The sequence below is a fragment of the Engystomops pustulosus genome, chromosome 10 (assembly GCF_040894005.1).
Source record: "Engystomops pustulosus chromosome 10, aEngPut4.maternal, whole genome shotgun sequence".
NCBI lineage: Eukaryota > Metazoa > Chordata > Amphibia > Anura > Leptodactylidae > Engystomops > Engystomops pustulosus.
The window spans coordinates 102,565,141-102,580,452 of record NC_092420.1 but is presented as its reverse complement, the minus strand read 5'-3'; the positions used below and the strand labels follow the sequence as shown (position 1 = coordinate 102,580,452).

The 15,312-nt window shown below is 43.4% G+C and overlaps 1 protein-coding gene across 2 annotated transcripts in view; it reads left to right on the top strand.

The window, feature by feature from the left end:
• Positions 1-15,312, top strand: part of PIGK (phosphatidylinositol glycan anchor biosynthesis class K) — a 90,573-nt gene that overhangs the window by 29,094 nt on the left and 46,167 nt on the right. For both annotated transcript variants that reach the window (XM_072127994.1, XM_072127993.1), the window contains exons 5-8: positions 1,518-1,629; positions 2,880-2,976; positions 10,235-10,352; positions 11,174-11,284. In XM_072127994.1, coding sequence (XP_071984095.1) covers positions 1,518-1,629; positions 2,880-2,976; positions 10,235-10,352; positions 11,174-11,284 — 438 coding nt within the window. The remainder of the gene's footprint in view (positions 1-1,517; positions 1,630-2,879; positions 2,977-10,234; positions 10,353-11,173; positions 11,285-15,312) is intronic.

Below are 15,312 nucleotides of genomic sequence, written 5' to 3'. Positions count from 1 at the left end.
ATTGTAGATCATGTCTTGTTCACACCTAGCAGGAAATCTCCCATCAGAATCCATCCTGATAATCCAGGGACATTCCTCATAGATCCGGGCACAAAATCCCCCAAAATGTGCCTCCCCCTCCCCCCAGTCCGTATAATGTAACTGGCGGCTGTTCAGTGACACGTAGCAGTGTCCATTTCTCCAAATCCTGTAAAGCTTCTTATCCACGTGTAATGATCGTGCAGCGGAAAATCGGATTTAGTAACTTTCTTCAGCTAATCCCCCCCCCCCTCCCCTCCCCCGCCCCCCAGAGAGGAAAGAAAAACTTCAGATCAGAGAACGTAATGGAGAGAACTTCTCCCTCCCAGCAGCCTCGTGTTATCCCGAAAATGCCAGAGGAGCGGGATGTGTGCGCGGAGCGGCGGCACCGTCTATATATAATGTCAGTGATTCAGCGCAAAGGTTTCATCTGAGACTTCAGTGAGTAACGCAGCATTAGTCAGCCGTGGGCGCCGCGCTACGCTCTCGGGGCGGCCGCGTTACGCTCTCGGGGCGGCCGCGTTACGCTCTCGGGGCGGCCGCGTTACGCTCTCGGGGCGGCCGCGTTACGCTCTCGGGGCGGCCGCGTTACGCTCAGGTCCGTATTCTGCGCCTTCTAACATATGTAAAAATGTGATTGGAGAGATGTGATTTCCTGGGATTCTAGCGTCTCCAAGTGCACTGTGGGTGTGTCCTCACACTGCTGTGCTCTGTGCTTTCTGGAGATCGGTATTGTCCCTGCAGAGCTGTGTAATCAGCATAATTCATATACAAATGGGTCATTAAAATATCAGATAATATGTAATTAGCAAAAAATTGTTGTGGACATTCACTATGATGGAGAATTAAAATGCTTCTGCCCCTTTAATCAGTCCTGTGACTTGGTCCCTGTGCCAGATGCTGCCAGTCACATGTGACCACCACTGTGTTAGGCTGTAGTGGGTTGGTTGGTTGCAGTGCATCCAGTATGGCCAGTGATGGCAGTTACACATCATTACTATGGTAACAGCGCAGGACAGTCTGTTACATCATCACTGGGAGCAGAGCATTAGAGGGAGGCGGGGTTACTGAGAACTGAGGGATCATGGGACTTGTAGTTGTAGATGATGGCCATCTTGGGGATAATTCTGTGTATCATAAAGGCCTAACTATTAGAGCTCCTTTCTGAGATTGATGACGTTGACTTTTGTTGTATTCATTTATTTATAGCATTATAGGTTTTTGTATCAGACGTTAATATTCCTGGAATATCCCTTTAAGCCTGAAGAGCTTTCTGCTCTCTGTGCTGTGCGGCACCATAGCCCCCCATGTGCTATGAGTAAGAGCTGTAGCAGGATTCTGGTTGGGTTGTACAGCACGTTACAGTGTGATTAGCGCTGCTTCCTGCCTGACTCTCCTCCGGATGGGTGCACATCCTGCTGAGTAGTCACGGATGAGGTGGGAGAGGCCTGGACTGATCTCAAGTCACTTTTATTGTGTTTTTTATTTTTTTATTATAGGTGACGGTAGAAAATTTTCTAAGAGTCTTGACTGGAAGATTGCCCCCGAGCACACCGCGACTGAAGCGCCTCCTATCGGATGACCGGAGTAATATTCTCATCTACATGACGGGTAATACATAGACAGATATATATATATAGGGGTCTATCTCCTATATACTATATATAGTACATAGATCTATACCCCAGATACTCCATTGCAAACAGTTACCGTGCGGCCTCCATAGGCAAACGTAGACATCAGGTGATTGGGAGGATCGGGGTGTGGGAGCACCTGCCCGACCTGCCCCCAGTCACTTCTATGGGATTGCTGGGCCGGTCCTGCACGACACATGGGAGCGAGGTCTGTGTTACACCTGTGTTAGGGACACGTCGTACAACTTTCAGCTTCCGCTTTTTGCATCAGGCCCAGCATCTGGATCGGATCGCACCCCTTTTAAAGAAATTTGCTGTCAGAATCCGTCCTGATAAACCCGGGACATTCCTCATAGATCCAGGCACCGGGACTGTGGGAATCTTCTCATATTTGCTATCCATGGCCTCTTTCCTCCTAAAATCAACTTTTAAAATTAGGCTAATGAGCCGGAAGGGCTCTGGGAGGAGCAAGGTTACCAGAGCCCCTCCTTGTAGCTTCACAGGCTTTTACACTTTCCCCCTCCATCTTCTCCCTCATCACTTACCCCTTCCACTGCCAGCTGTAGTCTCACACAGTAGGTTAATTAGCATAATTTTTCAAGTGGATATGAGAAGGAAGGAGGCCACAGATAACACATATAAGAAGATCCCACAGTCCCGGTGCCTGGATCTATGAGTAATGTCCCGGGTTTATCAGGATGGATTCTGATGGGAGATTTCTTTTAATGTGCAGCGTGGTGGTTCATTGGTTACTGTTACAGCCTTACAGCACGGTGGCTCAGTGGTTAGTATTACAGCCTTGCAGCACGGTGGCTCAGTGGTTAGTATTACAGCCTTGCAGCACGGTGGCTCAGTGGTTAGTATTACAGCCTTGCAGCACGGTGGCTCAGTGGTTAGTATTACAGCCTTGCAACATGGTGGCTCAGTGGTTAACATTACAGCCTTGCAGCGCTGGGGACCTGGGTTAAGTCCCACCCAGGTCTACATCTGCAAAGAGTCTGTATGTTCTCTCCGTGTTTGTGTGGGTTTCCTCTGGGTCCTCCGGTTTCTCCCACACTCCATACATACGGATAGGTGATTAGATTGTGAGCCCCATTGGGGACAGGGACCGATCTGGAAAGCTCTGTGCAGCGCCGTGGAATCTGTGTGCGCTATATAAATAATAATTTATTATTATTAATGTTATGGCTGATCATTGTACAGAACCTTCTTGTCGATCTCTTACAGGACACGGAGGAAATGGTTTCCTGAAATTCCAAGACTCAGAAGAAATTACCAACGTGGAGCTCGCTGACGCATTTGAGCAGATGTGGCAGAAGAGAAGGTAGAGCAAATATTACAGAAGAAGTTACAGAGGGGGATGGGGGAGGGAGGAGGGGGGAGGATGGGGGGGGGGGGGCGCAGCGGCCACCGAATAGTTTTATTAAAACATAATCTCTTTTCCAATAAATTTTATTACAGGGGTTTCATTTTACTTGCAAATATTACAAATCCCAACAAAAATATGTGACTATGATGGATCCGTGCGCAACATGTGATATCACTGGCGGCTTAGCGGCTGCCGAGAGAGGATAAAAAGGGAATGTATTCATAACAACCACATCATAAACTACAGCCCAACATCTATCTATCTATCTATCTATCTATCTCCTATCTATCTATCTATCTATCTATCTATCTATCTCCTATCTATCTATCTCCTATCTATCTATCTATCTATCTATCTATCTATCTATCTATCTATCTATCTCCTATCTATCTATCTCCTATCTATCTATCTATCTATCTATCTATCTATCTATCTATCTATCTATCTATCTATCTATCTCCTATCTATCTATCTATCTCATATCTATCTATCTATCTCCTATCTATCTATCTATCTCATATCTATCTATCTATCTATCTATCTATCTATCTTCTATCTATCTATCTATCTATCTATCTATCTATCTCCTATCTATCTATCTATCTATCTATCTATCTATCTATCTCCTATCTATCTATCTATCTATCTATCTATCTATCTCCTATCTATCTATCTATCTATCTATCTATCTATCTATCTATCTCCTATCTATCTATCTATCTATCTATCTATCTATCTATCTCCTATCTATCTATCTATCTATCTATCTATCTATCTCCTATCTATCTATCTCCTATCTATCTATCTATCTATCTATCTATCTATCTATCTATCTATCTATCTCCTATCTATCTATCTATCTATCTATCTATCTATCTCCTATCTATCTATCTCCTATCTATCTATCTATCTCATATCTATCTATCTATCTATCTATCTCCTATCTATCTATCTATCTATCTATCTATCTCCTATCTATCTATCTATCTATCTATCTATCTATCTATCTCCTATCTATCTATCTATCTATCTATCTATCTCCTATCTATCTATCTCCTATCTATCTATCTATCTCATATCTATCTATCTATCTATCTATCTCCTATCTATCTATCTATCTATCTATCTATCTCCTATCTATCTATCTATCTATCTATCTATCTATCTCCTATCTATCTATCTATCTATCTCCTATCTATCTATCTATCTATCTATCTATCTATCTATCTATCTATCTCCTATCTATCTATCTATCTATCTATCTCCTATCTATCTATCTCCTATCTATCTATCTATCTATCTCCTATCTATCTATCTATCTATCTATCTCCTATCTATCTATCTATCTATCTATCTATCTCCTATCTATCTATCTATCTATCTATCTCCTATCTATCTATCTATCTCCTATCTATCTATCTATCTATCTATCTATCTATCTCCTAACTATCTCCTATCTATCTATCTCCTAACTATCTATCTATCTCCTAACTATCTATCTATCTCCTAACTATCTATCTATCTCCTATCCATCTATCTATCTATCCATCTATCTATCTCCTATCTATCTATCTATCTATCTATCTATCTATCTATCTATCTATCTATCTATCTCCTATCTATCTATCTATCTATCTATCTATCTCCTATCTATCTATCTCCTATCTATCTATCTATCTCATATCTATCTATCTATCTATCTATCTCCTATCTATCTATCTATCTATCTATCTATCTATCTATCTATCTCCTATCTATCTATCTATCTATCTATCTATCTCCTATCTATCTATCTCCTATCTATCTATCTATCTCATATCTATCTATCTATCTATCTATCTATCTCCTATCTATCTATCTATCTATCTATCTATCTATCTATCTATCTCCTATCTATCTATCTATCTATCTCCTATCTATCTATCTATCTATCTATCTATCTATCTATCTATCTATCTCCTATCTATCTCCTATCTATCTATCTATCTATCTATCTATCTCCTATCTATCTCCTATCTATCTATCTATCTATCTCCTATCTATCTATCTATCTATCTATCTATCTATCTATCTATCTCCTATCTATCTATCTATCTATCTATCTATCTATCTATCTATCTCCTATCTATCTATCTATCTATCTCCTATCTATCTATCTATCTATCTCCTATCTATCTATCTATCTATCTCCTATCTATCTATCTATCTATCTATCTATCTCCTATCTATCTATCTATCTATCTATCTATCTATCTATCTCCTATCTATCTATCTATCTCCTAACTATCTATCTATCTCCTAACTATCTATCTATCTCCTATCCATCTATCTATCTATCCATCTATCTATCTCCTATCTATCTATCTATCCATCTATCTATCTCCTATCTATCTATCTATCTATCTCCTATCTATCTATCTATCTATCTATCTCCTATCTATCTATCTATCTCCTATCTATCTATCTATCTCCTATCTATCTATCTATCTATCTATCTATCTATCTATCTATCTCCTATCTATCTATCTATCTCCTAACTATCTATCTATCTCCTAACTATCTATCTATCTCCTATCCATCTATCTATCTATCCATCTATCTATCTCCTATCTATCTATCTATCTATCTCCTATCTATCTATCTATCTATCTATCTCCTATCTATCTATCTATCTATCTATCTCCTATCTATCTATCTATCTATCTATCTATCTCCTATCTATCTATCTATCTATCTATCTCCTATCTATCTATCTATCTCCTATCTATCTATCTATCTATCTATCTATCTATCTCCTAACTATCTCCTATCTATCTATCTCCTAACTATCTATCTATCTCCTAACTATCTATCTATCTCCTAACTATCTATCTATCTCCTATCCATCTATCTATCTATCCATCTATCTATCTCCTATCTATCTATCTCCTATCTATCTATCTCCTATCTATCTATCTATCTATCTATCCATCTCCTATCTATCCATCTCCTATCTATCCATCTCCTATCTATCCATCTCCTATCTATCCATCTCCTATCTATATCTATCTATCTATCTATCCATCTCCTATCTATCTATCTATCTATCTATCTATCTATCTATCTATCTCCTATCTATCTATCTATCTATCTATCTATCTATCTCATATCTATCTATCTATCTATCTATCTATCTATCTATCTATCTATCTATCTCCTATCTATCTATCTATCTATCTATCTATCTATCTATCTCCTATCTATCTATCTCCTATCTATCTATCTATCTCATATCTATCTATCTATCTATCTATCTATCTATCTATCTATCTATCTCCTATCTATCTATCCATCTCCTATCTATCTATCTATCTATCTATCTCCTATCTATCTATCTATCTATCTATCTATCTATCTATCTATCTCCTATCTATCTATCTCCTATCTATCTATCTATCTATCTCATATCTATCTATCTATCTATCTATCTCCTATCTATCTATCCATCTCCTATTTATCTATCTATCTATCTCCTATCTATCTATCTATCCATCTCCTATCTATCTATCTCCTATCTATCTATCTATCTCATATCTATCTATCTATCTATCTATCTATCTCCTATCTATCTATCTATCCATCTCCTATCTATCTATCTATCCATCTCCTATCTATCTATCTCCTATCTATCTATCTCCTATCTATCTATCTATCTCCTATCTATCTATCTCCTATCTATCTATCTCCTATCTATCTATCTATCTCCTATCTATCTATCTATCTATCTCATATCTATCTATCCATCTCCTATCTATCCATCTCCTATCTATCCATCTCCTATCTATCCATCTCCTATCTATCCATCTCCTATCTATCCATCTCCTATCTATCCATCTCCTATCTATCCATCTCCTATCTATCCATCTCCTATCTATCCATCTCCTATCTATCTATCTCCTATCTATCTATCTCCTATCTATCTATCTCCTATCTATCTATCTCCTATCTATCTATCTATCTATCTATCCATCTCCTATCTATCCATCTCCTATCTATCCATCTCCTATCTATCCATCTCCTATCTATCCATCTCCTATCTATCCATCTCCTATCTATCCATCTCCTATCTATCCATCTCCTATCTATCCATCTCCTATCTATCCATCTCCTATCTATCCATCTCCTATCTATCCATCTCCTATCTATCCATCTCCTATCTATCCATCTCCTATCTATCCATCTCCTATCTATCTATCTATCTATCTCCTATCTATCTATCTCCTATCTATCTCCTATCTATCTATCTATCTATCTATCTCCTATCTATCTCCTATCTATCTATCTATCTATCTCCTATCTATCTATCTATCTATCTATCTATCTCCTATCTATCCATCTCCTATCTATCCATCTCCTATCTATCCATCTCCTATCTATCCATCTCCTATCTATCCATCTCCTATCTATCCATCTCCTATCTATCCATCTCCTATCTATCCATCTCCTATCTATCCATCTCCTATCTATCCATCTCCTATCTATCCATCTCCTATCTATCCATCTCCTATCTATCCATCTCCTATCTATCCATCTCCTATCTATCCATCTCCTATCTATCCATCTCCTATCTATCCATCTCCTATCTATCCATCTCCTATCTATCCATCTCCTATCTATCCATCTCCTATCTATCTATCTATCTATCTCCTATCTATCCATCTCCTATCTATCCATCTCCTATCTATCTATCTATCTATCTCCTATCTATCTATCTCCTATCTATCTATCTCCTATCTATCTATCTCCTATCTATCTATCTCCTATCTATCTATCTCCTATCTATCTATCTCCTATCTATCTATCTCCTATCTATCTATCTCCTATCTATCTATCTATCTCATATCTCCTATCTATCTATCTCCTATCTATCCCTTATTCATTCTCTCCTTTATTTTTCAGACTGTAAGACATCCAATTATAAGCATCGCCCAAATTTTAGATAAGAAATAAAGTAAAAACCCTGTCTAATGCCAAATTAATGTGATGTACTCCTGATAAGTACATGCGCACACAGAGCTCTGCGGCAGGTGCAGTACATGCGCACACACACACAGAGCTCTGCGGCAGGTGCAGTACATGCGCACACACACACAGAGCTCTGCGGCAGGTGCAGTACATGCGCACAAAGAGCTCTGCGGCAGGTGCAGTACATGCGCACACACACACAGAGCTCTGCGGCAGGTGCAGTACATGCGCACACAGAGCTCTGCGGCAGGTGCAGTACATGCGCACACAGAGCTCTGCGGCAGGTGCAGTACATGCGCACACACACAGAGCTCTGCGGCAGGTGCAGTACATGCGCACACACACACGGAGCTCTGCGGCAGGTGCAGTACATGCGCGCACACACACGGAGCTCTGCGGCAGGTGTAGTACATGCGCGCACACACATGGAGCTCTGCGGCAGGTGCAGTACATGCGCGCACACACATGGAGCTCTGCGGCAGGTGCAGTACATGCGCGCACACACATGGAGCTCTGCGGCAGGTGCAGTACATGCGCGCACACACACGGAGCTCTGCGGCAGGTGCAGTACATGCGCGCACACACACGGAGCTCTGCAGCAGGTGCAGTACATGCGCGCACACACACGGAGCTCTGCGGCAGGTGCAGTACATGCGCGCACACACATGGAGCTCTGCGGCAGGTGCAGTACATGCGTGCACACACATGGAGCTCTGCGGCAGGTGCAGTACATGCGCGCACACACATGGAGCTCTGCGGCAGGTGCAGTACATGCGTGCACACACATGGAGCTCTGCGGCAGGTGCAGTACATGCGCGCACACACACGGAGCTCTGCAGCAGGTGCAGTACATGCGCGCACACACACAGCTCTACTAGGCATAAACGCACATTATAACACACCTTATATTTCCACATTAACATTTATGAGCACCAGGTCGTACTATAATGTCCTGGTGCTGCAGGAGGTGTATGGAGACTGCTCTATCCATACACAGCGGGTGTCTGCTGTATTAAACTGCTGACAACCGCCTGTTACTGCCACGGTCGGTGCTGACACCAATCACGGCAGCTGACCTGTTACCATTCCTGATATCGCGCAGATGGCAGCTCCTACAGATCAGCAGTAAGATTGCTAAATACTGCAACACATTAGTATTATCAGCAATCAGACCCTGCAGGGTAAAAGTACCAAGGAGGGTCTGAAGTAATGTTACTTTTTTTTTTTCCTTTTTAAAATAAAGAAAAGTAAAAAAAAAAAAGTTTAAATCGCCCCCTTTCCCTAGAACACAAAAAACATAAACAAACCATGGAAATCATAAACCTGATCATTATCGCCACGTCCCTCGATGCCCGTTCTATCAAAATATAAAAAAGATATTCCCGACACTGTTTCAGAAAGTTGTGCCCATTTTTCCATCCATGAATATTTGAAGAAAAAAAATTATTAAATAATCATATAAGTCCCACACTGATAAAAATGAATCCGCCAGCACATACCGAAAAAAATGACACCAAAGTGTGAAAAACCATCTGATCAAAGGGGTCTGATCTCTGGGACCCCCTGCAATGCAGAGAACAGGGGGCCCCTTCCCATTGAGTGAATAAGTGGCAGGTGCCGGACCCCTGCGCCCCGGGGTCAGACCTCCACCTATCGGATTGTTATCCTGCGGACCCCACAATAAGGATCCACTAAGTTTCTGCGTGGCTGCGGCGCATGGTGCGGTCATGGTGGGAACAGATGCTATTTCTGTACTTTTCCCCTTAATATCTGCTTCTCCATCCTTAGGAGAATGATAATTGAAGCCGAGGTTGTCATAGAAACCTCAGACGGTTTTCCTAACTAGTTCTAAGTAGAAACATATTGTCTCCTTCTGTTTATATTAAGAAGATAAAGTCCGGGGGGGGTGTTACTTTTCTAATTATTTTAATTCACTCATTACATTTCTATATTATTTCCGTGTGACCGCCCCCCCCCCTCACATGTATTTATTCACTGACAGAAAGCACTTTTCTTGATCTGAATTACAGAAGGTTCTTCTCCGGTGTCTGGATCTGTAGTGAATGGAAGATTAGGGGGGGGGGGGCGCCAGCGTCTCCGTAAATATTCTGCATCTTTCTCGCGGGCGCCAGCGTCTCCGTAAATATTCTGCATCTTTCTCGCCTGTCGTGTAGGATTTACCCCGTGTAATGTCGCTGCTTCTCTCCAGGTACAATGAGCTGCTGTTCATCATTGATACGTGTCAAGGAGCCTCCATGTACGAGAGGTTTTACTCTCCCAACATCATGGCGCTTGCAAGCAGTCAAGTAGGAGAAGACTCTCTGTCTGTAAGTAACATAGTATTCACACTGTAAGATGCTCCCCAGATAGAAGAAGAATAAAGGAAACCATATGTTTAACACCAAATAAAAATTCTCAAATACAACTCTGCTACATCCATACACTCACGCGCAGCACTGCTACACCCATACACTCACGCGCAGCACTGCTACATCCATACACCCACGCGTAGCACTTCTACACCTATACACTCACGCGTAGCACTGCTACACCTATACACTCACACACAGCTCTGCTACACCCATACACTCACGCGCAGCACTGCTACACCTATACACTCACACGCTGCTCTGCTACACCCATACACTCACGCGCAGCACTGCTACACCCATACACTCACGCGCTGCTCTGCTACACCCATACACTCACGCGCTGCTCTGCTACACCCATACACTCACGCGCTGCTCTGCTACACCCATACACTCACGCGCTGCTCTGCTACACCCATACACTCACGCGCTGCTCTGCTACACCCATACACTCACGCGCTGCTCTGCTACACCCATACACTCACGCGCTGCTCTGCTACACCCATACACTCACGCGCTGCTCTGCTACACCCATACACTCACGCGCTGCTCTGCTACACCCATACAGCGGGGGGGGGGGGGGGGTTTCTGCAGCATCCGTGAGTGCTCAGGGGGGCTCACACCTAACGAAACGTGGACAGTGCAGTATGTGTCCATTGTACAGAAGAGTGTCACATATGTACAGAGGGCAGATCCCCTTATACAAGGAGCCTGGGTCCCAGCGCGTGTGTACTACAGCATAGAGCCTCAATTTTACTCATCTCCTCTGTCTCTTTCAGCACCAGCCGGACATGGCCATCGGGGTTCACCTTATGGACAGATACACATTCTACGTCCTGGAATTTTTGGAAGAAATCCACCCCGCCAGCCAGAACAACATGAATGATCTGGTAAGATGTCACTGGTGGTAGATGTCCCAGACTTACCTGCACGTCCTTATGTCCAGCGGATGAGCTCCGGGAACGGGCAGACGCTCAGAAAAAAGCCTCATAATGTATGCAGGCCCCTCCTTGTTGTCTGATCCTAGTTAGACGGACCCCTCTGCCCCCTGTGACCTCTGGTGACCTCTCTGGATGTTACTATAGTCTCAGATTGCACTGATCAGCTGTAAGGTGTCTGTAATGAGGTTTTATGGATAATCCTTGGTTCAATTACAGCAAAAAAATTTTAAACTCCAATTGTCACTGGGGCACAAAAAATTTTTTTTGGATCTACAATTATAAATTATACAGTTTCGACTTACATACAGATTCAACTTAAGAACAAACCTCCGGAACCTATCTTTTACGTAACCCGAGGACTGCCTGTTCCCCCCAATGCTGTCAATAGCTCCATTTTTTTGTGTAGTGGCCGAGCTTAGTAACTGCAGATCATTTTTGTAGTGAATGGGAGCTGAGCTGCGGACATATTGCTATTTACAACCACATAAGCCCTTAAAGGGGTTGTCAGGAGGCTGTAAAACATGACTGCGTTTATTCTAAATAAACAGCGCCACCCCTGAGCATGGTTTGTGCCGGTATTGCACCTCAGTTGTGTGGAGATGAATGGAGCTTGGTTGCAGTACCACACTCTACCCGTGGTCAGGGGAGGCGCTGTTTTTAGAAGCAGATGCTGTTCAGTCGCCAGAAAACACCTTACTAGAAATGATAGAAGGTCCAGTTAAAGGGGATGTCCATCTCTGTTTGCTTTAAACCCTCCATATCACGTTAGGTATTTATGCCCCATTAGTATCGGCTTCTCTTGCGGAAGGAGTTAAGCGCTTGTGGCGCTGTGGACGCCGCCGCCTCTACGCTCTTGGCTCATGCAGATTTCGCAGCCCACACAAACAGGTTTCATGTTATCTCGCGGATCTATAACGAACTCCCAAAGTGCGAATTGTGTGAGGAGGTGTAAACACGGGCGCGTTCTCCCCTCGCCATCCCTGACCTAATTCTACATCATAACTGTGTATTATCCGCCGGAGCTTCGCTTTTATTGTCGCTTAATTGTCTTAGAAGCAAATAGAGAATTCTAGGGAAACCCTGTGCAGCGCTGTATATGGATCATAACCATTGTATTAGTGAATGAAGCTGCGGAGCGGGAGACGCCCATCCCGAATCCGACCCTAATGGCGCAGTAATGGGCACTCATGGCGCTCGGTGCATTAAAGGGGTTGTCCGGAGGTTGTAAAACCTGGCGGCTGCTTCCATAGCACAGCGCCCCCCCCTGCCTGTGGTTAGTGCCAGTATTACATCTCAGCTGTATAGGGAGGAGTGGAGTGTAATAACACACTCTACCCTTGGGCAGGGGGGCTGCTGCTTTTGTGTTTTTAAACCTCAGAAAACCCTTTTAAGGGGCTCCATGTTCTTGCATTGTGACTATTGCACCTTGGAATGGGCTGTAAATCCTAATCTTGATTTTGTTCATGGCAGATCACATGCGATGGGGAAAGTGCATGTTGCCTCAGCTGCACATGGTGGATAACATACCATGGTGCCAGCTACTATAGGACTCAAGATAGGGGCATCCAAAGTGACTCGCGCTCCAAAAAGTGACTCGTCTCGGGTAAAAATGTACTTTTCTCAGCTCATATGCATTATAGGTAAAGGCACATGGTGACAAGGGGTTCAAACCTGGTTGTGACCACTTTATGAAGGTGTTTTCCAGTGATTTTATCAGGTTATCATCTTCTATTCACGGAATAAGGAATGACTTATGATGGGGGTGGGGGGGGGGGTCTTATATTGAAAATGTAGAACAAAGGCAATAAGAGGCTTATCGGGTGCGCTGGCAATCCACTGGTTATACCAAGGAATGATACAGAAGGGTTACATCAATTCCGCTAGTCCGTTATATATTTATTATTCATTATTTACTCTTATTTTTATTCATTCCCAATTATTTATTATGCTCCCCTACTGTCACAATTATTGTGTTGATTTTAGATTTATATTGATTTTTACTTGGTCTGACGAAGGGTACCATACCCGAAACGCGTTACCTTTTGGAGGTTTTATCCAAATAAATACATATCAGTTGATTTAACCCTTCTGTATCATTCCTTGGTTTAACCAGTGGATTGCCAGCGCCCCCGATAAGCCTCTCATTGCCTTTGTTCTACAAGTCTCTACGGTTCCATCGGATACCGGTCCGAGTGCTTGGGAGCTGCTGTGTCCACCTACGTTTTACCATTAAGGGGAGATTATCCCACAATACACTGCTTTCAGCCAAGTAACTACCAGGCTACTCCCTGACCCTTTATCCAAGCGTTGTCACACGAGTCGCCGTTGTCTTTTTCCTTTATTCTTTGTGTTTACATTGAAAATAACACGGGGGGGGGGGGGGTGTCTGTTGTACCCTGAAACTAATGATCCGCTGCTCTACTACACGTGCACTACTGCTCCCCTGGTGAGTACAGCATGGGGCTACTTCTGGAACACCTGCACATGGCTCCGGGGTACAAGGGACCCCCATTCTCACAATCAGGGGGGCGCTGCGATCACCAGGATACTGTTAGAAGTTGCAATCAACTTTTGACATTAATAATTGTAAAAATATCAATATTTACTTAATAACTCTATAGAATTTGAGTCCCCACTGTATTGGGTCTTGGGTAGAAATCTCGGATCCTCTATAAGGACATTGGTGTCCGTGTGTCTTGTGGTTCTTCTGCTTAAACTGATATTTGGCCTCCCCCCTCCTGAGACCGGCGGAGTCCTGCAGCGGAGATGAGAGGGTCCTGCGCCTCGGCCCTGCACATGAGAGAGAATCCATTACCTGCTTTCAGTCTTTGAACCTGGCGGGAAAGAATCCGCTACTGTAAAGAGACCCCCAGCGCGGTGACCTCCAGCCGGGCGCCGTCCTGCCGAGCGTCTGATCCGCTATTTATCTTCAGAGGAGACTCCACCGGGCGCGGCCCCGCAGAGCCCATGTCAGCAGCAAAAAGTGCCTTTATGTTTTTAAGTATTTACGACCCCCGCGAGGAGCGTGAAATCTTTACAACGCGCGGCCGTATTCCCGTAAATCTGCAGCTTTATTTCATCTCGCAGTTTTGGACGACTATTAAGAGTAATGTGACCACGTCGCCCGGCTCCCGGCCATGAACGTGTCCAATGTGATTTACAGGAGAGCGAAATGATAAAGCCGAAAATAAATGCGCTAAGTGTGCGGCCGCCGAGCCCGGGTGACCTCTGCACCCCAATATTATGATTTACAGGGGGTGTGCGGCCGCCGAGCCCGGGTGACCTCTGCACCCCAATATTATGATTTACAGGGCTTGTGCGGCCGTTAGATTGATATAAAAGTAGTAATACTCGCCCTGCCGCATCCCGGTTACCCGCATTCTGATTCTTGTTTGGTTGCATCGGTGGTGGCTGCGGCGGACACATCTACACGTCATCAGGGGCCTAGGAGAGCCCATTGGAGGCCTATGAAGCATTAGAAAGCAGGGGATGAGGAGGGGTAAATTAAAGGGTTAAAACAGGAGAGCAGGAACAAAAAGCAAAGTGTTCTCCCCCAGCTACAACGTTGCGGCAGCCTTCTGGTCTCCGGCCAATCAATGGCGTCACTTCTTTCCATGTCATGATTGACATCTCCGTGCGCCACTGATTGGCTGAAGTGGGTCATGTGATCTTTGTGGTACCAAGAGCCAGAGAAGAGTACTGGACTGGTTTAGTAAGTATGTTTTATTTTGGCTTCTCCAGAATCCCTTGAACAGAATTTTTTTTGGATGTGTATTTTTAAAATTTTAGCGGAAATTTCCCACCCGAATCCATCCTGATAAACCCGGGACATCACTCGTAGATCCAGCACCGGGACTGTGGGATCTTCTTATATCTGTTATCCACTTTCCCTTCTGAAATCAACCTTTAAAATTATGCTAATAATAAAGAAAGGCTCTGGGGGGAGGTTACCAGAGCCCCTTGTCTCTGTAGCTTTA